The 14,818-nt window shown below is 45.5% G+C and overlaps 1 protein-coding gene across 2 annotated transcripts in view; it reads right to left on the bottom strand.

The window, feature by feature from the left end:
• The window catches only part of LOC144792041 (vesicle-associated membrane protein 8-like), a 146,710-nt gene that overhangs the window by 64,232 nt on the left and 67,660 nt on the right, over positions 1-14,818 (bottom strand). The window contains exon 1 of one of the 2 annotated variants that reach the window (XM_078666895.1): positions 7,367-7,498. The exons of the other annotated variant lie outside the window; for it this stretch is intronic. Within the exon in view, the coding sequence (XP_078523021.1) occupies positions 7,367-7,402 (36 nt within the window). The 5' untranslated portion in view covers positions 7,403-7,498. Of the gene's footprint in view, positions 1-7,366; positions 7,499-14,818 lie in introns of those variants that run through there. 2 annotated transcript variants of the gene reach the window in all.

The following is a 14,818-nucleotide window of genomic DNA, read 5'->3' on the forward strand; positions in this document are numbered from 1 at the left end:
AGGAAAAACCCCCTAAAAAACATCTTCAGCCCAAACCCCCTCCTAGAGCCGACCAGAAGGCGAATAATTCCATCACTCCTCTCTTAGAGCGCACACCAAATTTACACCCAAATCACCAGAACTTCCGCGGAGGCTATATTGATCTTCCCCCTGAGGCTGGGCCCTATGTGGTTATCTTGGCAGGGGTACCTCCGCTTGCCCCCGATATTGTTGAAACCCAGTGGTCCTTAAAAAATAAAGTGATCCACTGGTTAAATACCAATAGGCAGATCCATCACACCAATAAGAGTAGGGTACTAATGGTCAGGAGAGTCCCTTGGGTGGGCCGTACTTACAAATCGATACCAGGAGACTGTATCGTTATGTCTTTTGCAGACCCTCATACAGCCCATCTCATTACCACATGGGACCAATACGTGACCGAACAAATCATTGTCACCAAACCCCTAACCTTTTTCTACCCTCCAAAACAGCCAGTAGAGCACCCTGGGGCTTGGACCACAATCCACAACCACAGATGGAAGGGTCAGGTGCAGGGATGGCAACCCACCAATTGGTGGGAAGGTGTACACACCATGAATAGGTTTGGATGCTTAGATCAGGTGGATTGACTGGGAATACTCGATCAAACACCCCGATCAAGTGAGCAAGACCACACAATGACTGACACTAATAGCAATACATCGCCACCCATTGTTAAGAACTTGACCCATTTGATGGTGGTTCCAACCACTTCCGCCCAGCACCCTCCCCCTGTCCGAGCCATACAACACCTAGGCAGGCCACATTTTCAAGATCAGGTAGAGTTAATAGAGAGTGAGGGTCACATACAGTCAATAGAGAGTGAGGGCCACATATCTCAAGTAGACAGTGAACTGAAACACTCATTATTGTCCTGGAATGTAGCAGGACTGGGCAACAAGATCAAGCATATACCCTGGTTGGAGACGGTCCACAAGCATGGCATACTTTGCCTGCAAGAAACCTGGCTGGTAGAAGAAAGGCACATCATGGGGTATCGAACGTTCCATACACCCGCTGCTCCCGCCATTCAGGGCCGCAATAAAGGGGGTCTCTGTATATACGTTTCGAATGTGGGGGATATAAAAGTGCATAATTTTAACTCTGACCAATATTTTCAAATCCTTTCTTTTAAATGGGGCACCACACAAAAGGTCATACTGGTGAATTTCTATAACAATATGCCACCAAATGAGATGGAATCCATCTTAAATAAAATGTTAAACCGTATCCATAAAGTGAGGGACCAAAACGCGGGAGACCATACAGTTATTTGGGTGGGAGATTTTAACTGTGCTATCTGCCCACTTTCTGAGTTAGGTTTGTGCGGCCTTGCAGATCGTGAGGAGGACGGCCCTTTTCACTTCTCACACACCAAACTGGGGTCTCTCCTTAACAGTATTATGTTTGCTTTTGACCTCACCTTCGTTAATCAGGCATGCTCTCCCCCAGTTCCCTTTGCCCCAACATATAATGGAAGAGGTTGTGAATCCATAATTGACTTTGCACTGATATCCCCCACCTCGCCCAACTTTATAACCTTTTGGGAGATAGGGTAATGGTCACTCATTGGATCTTCCCCTATTACCTTTGGGGTTAGGCTCCAAGTAGAGAAACTAAAGGAACCTAGCGGCTCACTGTACCCATTGGAGGTCACCTTAGCAAAGATAAACGGCTATGTGTTAAAGTGGGAGAAATTGAACCCCACCATCTTCTTCCACAAATTAATATTATCCTGCCTTGAAGACATATTTGTCTGCTTAGAAGAAGATGCGGAACCTAAGGCGATTATGGCAGCTTTTACCAATATACAGGAGTACATAAAAGGCGTTTTAACTAAGAGTCACAAAAAGAAGGGGAGATGTGCATCCAGGTGGTTTGATTCTAGGTGCACAGCCGCCTTAAAGAACTTGAAGAAAGTTTTAAACGCAATCCCGAAAAATAGGGCCCAAATCTCTGAGGCTAGACGAGAGTACAAGAGAGAAATTAACCTCCGAAAAGCAACCATGAAAAAGGAGGCCTGGGAGGCACTGGGAGAAGCTGCCAGGAATAAGGACACCAACCTTTTCTGGAAAGTGATAAGATCAGTATACAACCCAATACATACTGATAATTGCATAGATGTAGCAATTACAGCAGAGCTCTGGGTTGAACATTACGGGAAACTCTACACCAACAGACAGGGGAACAGCATGAACCAACAAAAGGTACTTGCATCCTCGAACAACTTCACGCGAGATTATCAACAAAGCGATCCCCTAGTTTCGCCGTATCCAATTAATCTGGTCTTTACCACCCTAGAAGTCGAAAATGCAATTAGGGAAAGTCCTTCAGGGAAAGCTCCGGGTCCGGATCACACACCAGTGGATGCCTATAAAACAAACTTGGAATTCTGGGCTCCTCTCTTAACCAACGTTCTGAATATGGGAAACAAATGCGGTTTAATCAAGACCTGGTCAGATGCCATTGTAGTCCCCATTTTTAAAAAGGGAAACAGGGACGACCCGGCTTGCTATCGTCCCATATCCTTACTAGACGGCCTTATGAAAATTGCAGGAAGGATAGTCCTAAAGAGGATCCAGCACTGGGAGACAGAAAATAAGGTTATTTCGGAATTCCAATATGGATTCCGAAAGGGATTGGGCACCCAGGAGCAATGCCTAAATCTGTCGTTATTAATGTCCAAATATACTGAGGCTAAAAAAGGGGATCTGTTTGTTACATTCGTTGACCTTAGCTCAGCATTTGATTGTGTGGATCATCTGCAGCTCTGGTCAACATTGGAGCTCATTGGGGTGGATCCCACCATAGTGGTTTTTATCAAAGAGCTTTATAGAGATGCTGGTGCCAGGGTGAGGTTCGGGACCCAGGGGCAATGTACCCAGAAATTCCCCATAAATAGAGGGGTTAGGCAAGGTTGTATACTCGCGCCCCTTCTATTTAGTTTTTATATTAATTCTGTTGTAGAACATCTAACAAATCTCCAGAATGACTACCCAGCGGTCAATGGTAGGCCTGTACCCATCCTATTATACGCCGATGATGCGGCTATTATGTCCAGGACTAGGGTAGGGTTGCAGAGAGCGGTAAGAGAATTCTCGTCCTACATGGGGAATAGAAATTTGAAAGTGAACATCTCAAAAACTTTCTCCATGCCGTGCACCCAAAAGAGTAAAAGGCCACAATGTTCGATATACCTTGACGAGCAAAGAATTGAGACCACAGACACTTTTTGTTATCTAGGCGTTGTCTTTGAGAGAAAAGGAGCCTGGAAACATGCAGTATCGGCTAGGAGGCTTGCCTTTACCCGTGCTATTGGTGCCCTGAGAACTTTTGCAGCGAAAATTGGGGGCAAGCCGATTGCTGAGATGATACAGATTTACCAAGCCAAGTGTTTAGCGACAGTCACTTATGGAGCAGGTTTATGGGGCTTTGAAGACGTGTCCTCACTCCAAATTTGCGAGAATCTTTTTATTCGTTACTTATTGGGGGTGAGCAAATCTACTTCAACTTTTTTTACTCATATTGAGACTGGCCTCAAATACCTTAGTGACTTCATAAAGCTGTCACCATGTTTGCTTTGGCACAAAATTTGGACTACCAGGGAATGCCAATTTAACAGAGATCTAATCAGGGATTGCATGAGCTTGGATGTCGCACCCAAAATTAAATGGTTGCGACATGTCCGGTTGATGTTTGCCAACATTGGTCGTCCCGAATACTATGATGACCCAGAGTCCCTTGAAAATTTGTCTAGGTCGTCTCTCAAAAAACTTTTAATTATCCACCTGGAAGGTGTTAGATGGGATGCAGAGAAACTCAAAAATACCACCTTGAGCTACCAAAGAATTACTCCCACCGAAGGTTTGCAATTGTACCTTAGGACCGAAACTGCACCTTATCCTCGTATGCTTCTCACCAGGCTGCGCCTTGGCACCTTTTTCCGTATGGTCACTTTCCCTAAACAAAATGACTGGACTGCTTCGATTCTAATTTGCCCATGCGATGATCACTCATCACAAAGTAATATTCATATTATGTTCTTTTGCAATCTGTATTCTGCCCCAAGGAAATTGTATTTATTACCTCTTCTAAAACACTGGGGCATAAGAACATGCAAAGACGCTTACCACAAATTACTTTTGTTAGATGAGGTGTATGTCATCTTTGTCGTTTCACGTTTTTTAATGTCAGTGATGAAATATAGAAATTCTATGATGTAACCCTTACATGTTTTAACTTTTGCATATGTTTTTACATGAGGTCAACGGCTGTAACTTCATCATTGACTCTTATCATCTGGAAAACTGTTTTATAGAGTCTCATAAAAACTTCGTTGGGGACAAGTTTTTAGACTTGCTGTATAAAATGTACTTGTATGCTTTTATGATTTTATCAAACAAATCGAATAAAGCTAAATTTGAATTTGAATTTGAATTTAATGCAAATAGACAAATGTGCTTCTCATTAGACACCACACATCAGGAGAAACAGAGATTATATTCTCCCTATATAAAGACAGTTGCTGTTTATGTAGAATCGCCATTGTGACAGGCTTTCAGAAAGAACATCGCCACACTGCAGGCCATAAATTTTGTGTTCAACGGCCGCTAAAGAGGCCACCTTTTCCTCGCTTGGTGTCTGGTCGCTAGACAAATGAGACTTTCAGGACAGCGAAGTGAAATAGAGGGTTTAGACGCAGAAAATACTTCTTTCATTAACAATAGCGTGGTAGCCAATTTAGAATACACTGGTTAATGTGCTCTAAAACTATTGGACTATTATTGGGATTTTGAATACCTACATTCCACTGCAAAGGGTCACTTAGATTCCAAGATGGCGGCTGCGTGTGTGTGAGGGGGGGTCAACACTAAACAACAGGGACACGGTGAAGCAGGAGTGAGGGGTGAAGTAAAGGAAATGGGGAAGTGGTTAGTGAGGGAAAAGAAGCAACATTGACCGGGATTTGGGAGATGCCCTGAAAACACAAGCACTCATATGGAGTTGCTTGAAAACAAAGAAAAAAGTAGCTCCAAAAATAGGAACAGTGGAAGGACACAAGTAATTGGTCCTTGCTCCAGGGGAGGGCCAAACTGAAGAAATAACGATGCACATGTGTCCTGACAAATTGAAAAAGATCAAATGAGAGCCACACTGAAGCTAAACAATGGTGAGCTGTGGGCGGGTTGTAGCCCTCTAGACTGTAAACAACAGGTCTCAAAGAGACAGCACATGAGCGGTCTATGCGAGACCTAAATCCCAAGGATGATGGTAAGTTAAATACATCGTTAAATTGAATGATTAAAACCCAAGAGCAGGCAAACGTTAACAAGCATTAACAAAGCAAATAGGCCTGGATTTTTGAAAATTATTTTAATGTCTATTGCCTTTGAATAGGGTTGTAGAAATTGTTTGGTTTACAAGGGGTGATCAATGGAAGGACTGGTTGGTAGATGGATGCATTTTAATTGAAGGTTCCAGCAATACTAGTCAGCGCTCGATAGGATTTCAAAATCACTTCATTGGGAGTATCTAAGCTAAGTAATGCTTCGATAGGTTAGTGCTAAATTGGTGCATCATAAAAACATACTGGTGCAAATATTTCACCCTATTGCATTGCCATTAACAGTGAAAAGGCAATTTTAATTTACTAAATACTCACGATATAAGACCTTAAAATCATGATGGAGAGAGAAAATTAAAAGGTTTTACAACAAGCAGTTGCAAAGCCAATGGGTTTCACATTTGGGACGTATTGAATTTGCGAATGATTATTAATCAATGGTGTACAGCAATCCCCATGTTGAGCAACACGTCCACAGAGAAGAAATAAAAACCTATGTGGCTAGCCCAGTCATTTATTAGGCACACACACCACTACTGTGAATGCATTAAAAAAATACAAAAGCTTTCTTTTTTAGCAGTATTTTTTTTTTTTGTAATAACTTAACTGCATTGTTTTAAAGCCAGTGTGGGAGCGGAACCAACACAGAGGGCAGGGAGTGGCTGAAGCAACACTAAACACCGAGGGCACAAGTAGGGGGAAGCAGCATGGAGGGCACGAGTGGGGGGCAGAAGCAACACAGAAAATGAGGTAAGTCTGAGGCAACGTGGCGGAGGACGTAACACGGAGGAAGGGGGAAAAAGTACATGGATTGGGGACAAGGAGCAATGTGGAGCTCTGTGGGTAGAGGGCAGAAGCACCTGGGTAAGAAAGCAAGGTGTGAGAGAAAAACAGGAAGGTGAGTGCAACACTGAGAGGACATGGATAAGCACAGGTGAGAAAGAACAGCACGGTACATGGTGGAGAGAAGTACAGCTAGGAAGGAGACAGCTGGAAAACACATGCATTCTTCTGGAATACATAACCAAAAATATAAAAAGTAGTGCCTGAAACTTAAACACTGGAAAGACACAAGTAATAAGACCATGCGCCAAGGGTGGGAAAAACTCAAGAAGAGGAAGGAAAGTCCTCACCAGCTAACAAATAAAACGCAAGCTAATGAGAGTAACAAAGGCAATCAATGGTAAGAAATGAGCTCTCAGCACATTTTAAGCTGACAAGCAAATATGTTTTTAGAAGCTCGTACTATCTGGTAAGAAAGACTTAAAAATGATGGATTGCCTAATGAGTGATATGGAAAAGGACTGATAGACCAAAGCCCATTTGTTAATTTTTCATCCCTCCATACGTCATGCCAGGATCTGAGGCAGAGAATTCTTGAGTGACTCAAAAAATATGAAACTGGCTGCCTATTAATCTGTGTTTGCTTGCTCATTATATTGACTTCCAAAAGATGCTGAAGACATGCCTTTTTACTTCGTCCACCTCGTAAAAGTTTCCACTTTGTCTGTACGCCAAACCCCTGACCTATTGTTGAAAGCAACAGGACTGCTTTCGAGGTCACTGATAACCAATACAAATCGCTTTCATTCATTAATTTGTAACAATTTACCCAATGGAAGTTGGATATATGGGTGAGGGTGAAATTGCCACTGTATTCGTTCTATACTTTCTACCCTACAGGATGCCATTACTAAATAAAATTGTCAAATAGGCAAATTGTTCAATTTGATATATTGCGGTCAGTCGCCTTCTTCACTTGCACTAGCTGGTTCCTCAATCAATTGCCCTCATGACTGTAAAAGATACTCTAATTTGTTAAGTCTCTAGGAATCCTTCCAGTTCCAATGCCTTAGTCTCTATGTGCTGAGTTGCAGACTGTGTAGCTCAGCTAGTACAGACATATTCAATGACTCCCCACGAGAGGCTCCCCTTAACTTCCAGATAGATCACCAGCTCTCTCACACATCTCCAGAAAAGGTAGAAAATGTTCACCCTTACCTTTACTTGTTTGTGCTTAGGTTTGTTCTGTGCCATCTTGAATCTCCCACCAACGGGAAGCAGGCCAGCAATCGCTACCTCTCACTCCCCGGGACGATCGTCATATAGCTTACACTGGCCGCACTACCTCAAAAACACCTGTGGCTTATTCCTCACATACCACAACCGCCTAAAACGCAGGCCACTCCCACAGGAGCTGGTTTCGCCGGGACTCATACGCACCCGCAGGCTTCAATTATCCACCACTAGCTTATCAATCCTGGCAGGTCAGCATGCAGGGAGGGAGGTGGGGAAGCTTTGCCAAGCACCAGCTTACTAGCCTAGCGGGGACACCAGTCTCTCGATCACACAACAGCATGCCACATCAGCGGACTGCCCAAGCTGACCCACATGGGCACCGCCAGCACGGAGAACCCTCCAGCCACTGTATATCGCCTTGACACTCGGTCCAAATTTCAGATTGCAACCCCGTGAATGGAGTTTCTCAGCAGCATCAACAGGAGGATGGAGGAGGCCATCTTGATGCCCACCATGTGTCCTTATACCTATACCTTTTGGGATGATGTGGAAGGTGTTAGGCAAAGGACGCAAACCTCCTACATGTCACTTGGAACTGCCCAGTTATACATGTGTTTTTTGGAGGAGATTGCCTGCAGGATTGGGTGATATGGGACAGCCCACAATAACACAATACTTGCTGGATACACTCCCTAAGGGGAAAGAAAGGAGGTGTATGGGCAAAATGTTTTTCAGATTGGGCACCATTCTAGTGAAGAGATTGCTATCCAGGGGACAATCTCCAGGGCACCGCCTATGGAGGGTTGGATCCAGGATATAATGAAATGCGCAGTTAGAGAGGAATCACAATTGAGAAAAGTAATGCAAGATGATAAGCTACCAGAAGACTTGATTGTATGAGCCAAGATGACGCATGACCCACCTGAAACTAGACCTCCATGAGGAGAGAATGTACCTGATAATAAATAATAAGGGAACTGGAAGCAGATGTGGGAGTTAATATTGCAGCCTAAACAACAGGAACAAAGGAGAATACATGCTCTTGGGGAAGTGCATATGATATGGGTCAGAAGGAATCCAAGACTAGTCTGATGCTATACATTATGCTATACATTATGCTGTAGATATATGGGCGATACAAAAACTGTTTTACATCTCCAGTTGTCAGGAGTGCCAAATGGATACAAATGGCCTACATCCATGAATCTGACCATATATAATTTGGATGTACTGTTGTGGTTAAGGAAGGGGATAACTGGCCTTTAGCCTATGATGATGTTTTGATTTTTGATACGGATTCCAAAACTGGGTTAGTGTTATAATATAGGTTCACACACACTGGAGCTAAGGTACACAATCATTTGATGCCAACGTAACACTGTCAACTGTACGTTCATTTGAAAAATTCAATCAAAATAAATGGTTAAAAAAAAACTATAACTTTGGATCTTTTGGTCTTTCAAACATATTCTTTTGACCTTCTGGCATAATAGCAGCAGCATCATGAACTGGACCATTGGTGCCTGCGCTGTAGACCCAGTCAGGTTCTACTTCTCTCTCCCTTAGTTAGGACAGTCATTGGTGCAAGGCTTAAGAGCTACAGTAAGTGGTTGACTCAGGAAGTGACTGCATTGCACAAGCTGAAAGCCTTGCTTAATTGAAAACACTTGAGGTAAGAGTAACAACAATAAAACCAACCATTCCTTTTCTCAGCCGGCACCTGCCCAGCTCCCCGAACAATGGTCAAGCATGACACAAGATAGGGGATGGTGGATGCTGGATTCCCCTCATGCCCTCACCTTTCATATGCAGCAAAATGTTCATCTGGAATTCTGAGCAGAACATGAGACATAAAACAAAACAACATTTTGTTAAGCAATGTACATCGCCAGTCACCCATGTGGCCTATCTTTGTGTCAGGCACCACTGTTTTTGCAAATCAGGAAATAACAGCACTGCTGGTCCCAATAGGACTGCTACAAGAATTCTGATTGATATATATATATATATATATATATATATATATATATATATATCAATGTACCAATAACGTCAGGAAATCCGGCAATAGCTGAACTACAACACTCGGGCACTTATGCTTGAATGTAAAGCTAGGGACCAAGCACAAAGCATAAAAAACTGCATTCTGCACAATTACATTAACCAGGTCCCTTCTCTGCTTGGACTGAAGCTCTAGCCAAAAATATAAATGGGTTTAGCGCAATCCTAGTTAACAATGGACAAGCAGACGCATTCTAGTTTTTAAAGAAAAAGCCTTCCAGAGCTTCAGAACAACGTCCTCCAAAGTCATAATGGGAAAGGTGGTTGGTAAATCAACCTGTGGGAAGCAAGGCCAACGCGATGCTCCTGAAGGCATTGCTCCATGTTGCTGGGTAGACTAGCTTGGATCTCTAAATTATATTTAGGGATTAGCCCAGTGCAGTAAATTCAGAATCTTACCCAGACCGCCTGCACTAGAAATGTAGTAGTACACCAGAGGCAGCACTCTGAAATATGGCAGATGGAACTACTGCTCCACGGTAAGTGGGAGCTATGCACAGAGAGTTTTCATATATTCAAATCAAATTATGAAAATATTTATATGCAAAATCATGGCATAGCCGTCAAGAGACACAGGTGCTGTCAAACATCAGAGTACCCCTAAGTTGCCTTATAAAGTCAACCCGAAATGAAAACAAGGAAGACACTGGGAAGGACAGGGAGGTTCAGTCAGCAGACAGTAAATGGAGTGACGTGTTACCAAATTACAAATTGCTTGTGAGGCCCTCAGCAGGTCTACAGCACGTGCAAAATAGTGACAAACATGGCAAAGCTTTGTGTTTCGAGTTCAAAGGCTACTTATTAAAGAATTAGTCATGGAGGATGAAGGCATGTGAACCGGTTTCACCACCAACACCCCGATATAGGTATGACAGACACGCACATACATTTTCCATGGATAAAAAAAGCCTGTCATTCTCCATTCTCTGTCAAGTGTGTGATGATCAGATGGAGGCGGTGTCCGGCCGCGTGAATGGGCCCACTCCACAAGTTGGTCGAAGAGCAACACTTCCACATTCTCCGTTTAGTCAGCACTCATGTTCATTCACACTTATATCACCCCTATGTAAATGTGCCAGGAGAGACACATTTTATGAGTCTATGTCAAGCCTGGGCCCAACAGGCACTTTATCTGGTGCTGCACTAACAGTACTGCTTCTGCCATTTCCCTGCCGAGGTAACATTTTAAAGCAATACAGTTAGGACCTCAAGTACAGCTGGACTTTACTCTCTGGGTCCTCCCAGTTGTAGAATATATGCTAAATGCACTATTGGTCTTGAACAGCCATCTTATCACCTTATATATTCTCTTCCTCAGCACTTGGGCACAACGGCACTTTAATCTTGGTACCACTTTAAAGGCACAGCTTTTACCACCTCTTGCCTAGGTCCAATTTAAGGAAATATAACAGATGGGCATTCAGGCAGAACTGCTCTTTAGCTTAGGGGGTCTCCTAAATTGCACAGCTTGCCACTCTTTGCCGCAGAGTCGGTCCTCTTATACTGGCAGGTATCTGAACTAAGAAATTCCACTAGGCCATTTCTTAGCAGAACCAAGATGCTTATGTTATTGTATCTACAATTCATTAAGTGTTTATGCTTTATTATATTATTTCTCAGCAGGGAAAAGACTGGCAGTACATCGTTTTAAAGTTTGTATTGATCTGTTGACTCTTAATTTTGGAAGGTAAACATGCACGGCAATAATTTGCAACAAGGAATAGGGCGGCCTGCAAGTAGTTTTAATATTTGTATTTGACTTGGTCACTGTATTTTAGGGGTAGCAAGATGCATGTATTTGTATTGCAATTTTTTTAATGAATCAATAAGCAAATACACGTAATACTTAGTCTATGACTGCAGGTAAATTGTCAGCTTCAATATCACACTGTCACCCCCCAGTGCTAGCATGCCTAGCTAATCTGCAAAGGGTCGGCAAGCCTTCTATCCCAGATATTCTAGGCCTTAAATTAGAAAAGTAATTTGCCCCGTCTCATAAAGGCATAGATATTTTAGCCATCTTCAATTTTATGCTGTCTACCTTTCTTCTCAAGGAAGCCGTCATTAACGGGAGAAACTGAAAACGGTTGGAATAAAGGCAGCGCTCGCGCTTGCTGACTGCTACTGTGCAGCGAGAAAAGCAAACACCTTGCTATGCCATTTATGTATTTGTTTTTAACCTCGCACACACCTCAGGCCACAGAGCTGCGACAATAAGTGACATACTTTATCCAAGTCTCACGGTAGACGTGTCCTGCCCTTGACAGGCATTCATAAGCAGTGCACAGGTATGTGGCAACTCAGAGCCGGACCAGTTCCCCAGCAATGGTCAGCCACGCCTCGAGGACAGGCGGGCCCAGAATGACATCACTATAGCAGCACGCAGACCGGTAGGTGCGGTGGCGTGCCAGGAGGTGACATCACCGCTCTGCTGCCAGAGTGGCAGGGCCTGCACTGCTAAGCTGTGCCCCAAGGACACGCACGTGAGCGATCTTGGGTTATCACACCATGCTTTCACTTACACACACAGTGAGGCCAGGCTGCTGTGAGTGGGTCCTAGTGCTAGATTTATTTATTTATTTATTTATTTAATGCGTTTTTATATAGCGCAGACTTTACCCGAAGGTGTCAGAGCGCTTCACAATAGGAATAGCACTGATACATGAGGATAAGATTACAAGTGAACAAATTACAAAAGCAAACGTTAAGTTACATGAGGCAAAAGTGACAATTGTGAGCAAATAAAATACAAGAGGTAGCAAACGGTGCATTACAGGAGGAAAAAGTGACACGTGTGCAGGTTACAAAAGCGTACAAAGTACAACTATAGGCATAGTACTGCAATACATGGCAGGTACTCAAACACAAGAACAAACGTTACGTAGGAAATGGTGGCACTTGTGCAAGTATCTAAAGCAAACAAAAAGTATAAGAGGTAGCAAACAGTGTGTTACAAGTGAACAAGCGCTGCTGCCAGGGCCGACGCTAGGCAGGGGAAGTGTGGGCAGCTGCACAGGGCGCCGTAGTCAGCCCTCCACCTGGGTCCCTGCACCAGTGTGACAGTCAGACCACGGCATGAAAGGAGAAGCTCCCTCCCCTGGCCTCACTGCTTTGGTGAAGCAAGGGGAACCCGAGGGTTGCCCCCCCCCCCCCCTTCCCCATTCACAGTTTCAAACTCAGGTTTGTCCCGCAATTAGGCCTCCACCCCCCACCCACACAGAGGCTCAGAGGGATGGCTATTGCCCTGTTAGCTCCTAGGCAGTATGGAGATAAGCAACCCTCACACCCTTCAGCCCTTGATGAGCTGTTGAGAGGTGCTTGAAAGTGACCGAGAGGGAGGGGCTGGGTCAACTCTATGCAAATTAGAAGGGCCTCGCACTGTCCCTTTCTGCCCAGGGGCCCAAAAATCCTAGATCCAGCCCTGGATGCTGCAGGTTAGGACTGCCGTGCGTGCGGCTCACTTATCGAATGACAGAGCGCAGCACAAGAACCAACGTGGCACAGAGGTGTGTGGATTTACTGGGCAGGTATATTTTAGTCCGAATGCTACTATAGCAGGGATACTCCTGACACGGTTCCCATGCATGGGCAACGCTGTGCGTGGGACGAAGCTCAGAAATAGTGGGTCTGCAGCAGAGCAGCAGTGAGGACTGCAGCCTCAATCAATCAATCATTTGCAAAGCGCACTTCATACCCACGAGGGTCTCAAGGCGCTGGGGTGGAGGGGGGGGGGGGGCGCTACTGATCGAACAGCCAGGTCTTGAGTTTCTCCTGAAGGTCAGCAGGTCTTGGGTCTGTCGTAGGCTCAGTGGGAGGGTGTTCCATGTCTTGGCGGCGAGGTGGGAGAAGGATCTCCCGCCGGTGGTTGTTCTTCGGATGCGCAGGACGGTGGAGAGTGAGAGGTCGGCGGAGCGTAGCTGGCGGTTGGGGATGTAGAACGAGAGCCGTCTGTTGAGGTAGGCTGGGCTGGTCTTGTGGAGTGCTTTGTGTGCGTGGATGAAGAGCTTGAAGGATATCCTCTTGTTGATGGGGAGCCAGTGCAGGTTTCTCAAGTGGGGGGTGATGTGGCCGTATCGTGGTACTTCAAGGATCAATCGTGCCGAGGTGTGTTGGATGTGTTGTAGTCGTTTGAGGAGCTTGGTCGGGGCTCCGGCATAGAGGGCGTTTCTGTAGTCGAGTCTGCTGCCGAAGAGGGCCTGGGTGACTGTCTTTCTTGTATCTGTCGGGATCCATTTGTAGATCTTGCAGAGCATGCGGAGGGTGTTGAAGCAGGAGGAGGAGACGGCGTTGACTTTTGATTGGTCATTGAAGGCGTTGAGTGGAGGATGATTCCCAGATTGTGTGCGTGGTCGGTGGGTGTCGGGGCTGCCCCCAGTGCCGTCGGCCACCAGGAGTCGTCCCAGGCTGAAGGGTTGGAGCAGAGGATGAGGACCTCCGTCTTGTCCGAGTTCAGCTTCAGACGGCTGATCTTAATCCAGTAAGTGACGGCCTTCATTCCTTCGTGGAGGTTGGCTTTGGCGGTGATGGGGTCCTTGGTGAGGGAGAGGATCAGTTGAGTGCCGTTGGCGTAGGAGATTATGTTGAGGTCGTGCTGTCGGGCGACGTGTGCGTGCGGGGCCATGTAAATGTTGAATAGTGTCGGGCTGAAGGAGGATCCCTGGGGTGCACCGCAGATGATCTCGGAGGCTTTGGAACAGAATGGGGGGGAAGCAGATGCTCTGGGTTCTGCCGGAGAGGAAGGAGGTGGTCCATTCAAGAGCCTTGTCTCAGATCCCTGCGGGTGGAGGAGTGCGCGTAGAGTGCGGTGGCAGACGGTGTCGAAGGCAGCGGAGAAGTCTAGGAGGATGAGTGCTGCGGTCTTTAAGCTGGGGTTGGAGAGTTCCTTCACGATGTTGAAGTGCTCCTTGCTATTGTGTGCGTTGTTGTAAGGCGGTCTTTGAAGGAGGTCCTATTGACTGCCCTGATGAGGTGGTGGTGGTGGTGGTGGTGGTTGTGGTTGCGGATGGCGTCCTTGTGTGCTGCGTGGCTGTCCGGAGTTTGTTCACTGTGCCATTTCTTCTCTAGATTCCGGCAGGCTTGCTTGGAGGCAAGGAGTTCTGGGGTGAGCCAGCTGGCAGTGAGGACTGCAGCCTCTGCATGGATGGATGTGGAATAGAGCACTGGGATAGAAGGAGGCGCAGAAGGTCAGGACTGCGGTGCGTTAGCATTAAGACATGCATGGTTTCCCTGTGCAGTACCAGGACAGATTGCATAACAAGAATGAGGAGCTTTACCTGAGCTGTGTGTGGATCCAGAGTTCAGTACAGCTCTGGCAGTCAGGACGGAGGTGCACTGGCAGGGCTAGGATGGACCTCAATACTGGAAAGCACTGGC

The sequence above is a fragment of the Lissotriton helveticus genome, chromosome 11 (genome assembly GCF_964261635.1).
Source record: "Lissotriton helveticus chromosome 11, aLisHel1.1, whole genome shotgun sequence".
Taxonomy (NCBI): Eukaryota; Metazoa; Chordata; class Amphibia; order Caudata; family Salamandridae; genus Lissotriton; species Lissotriton helveticus.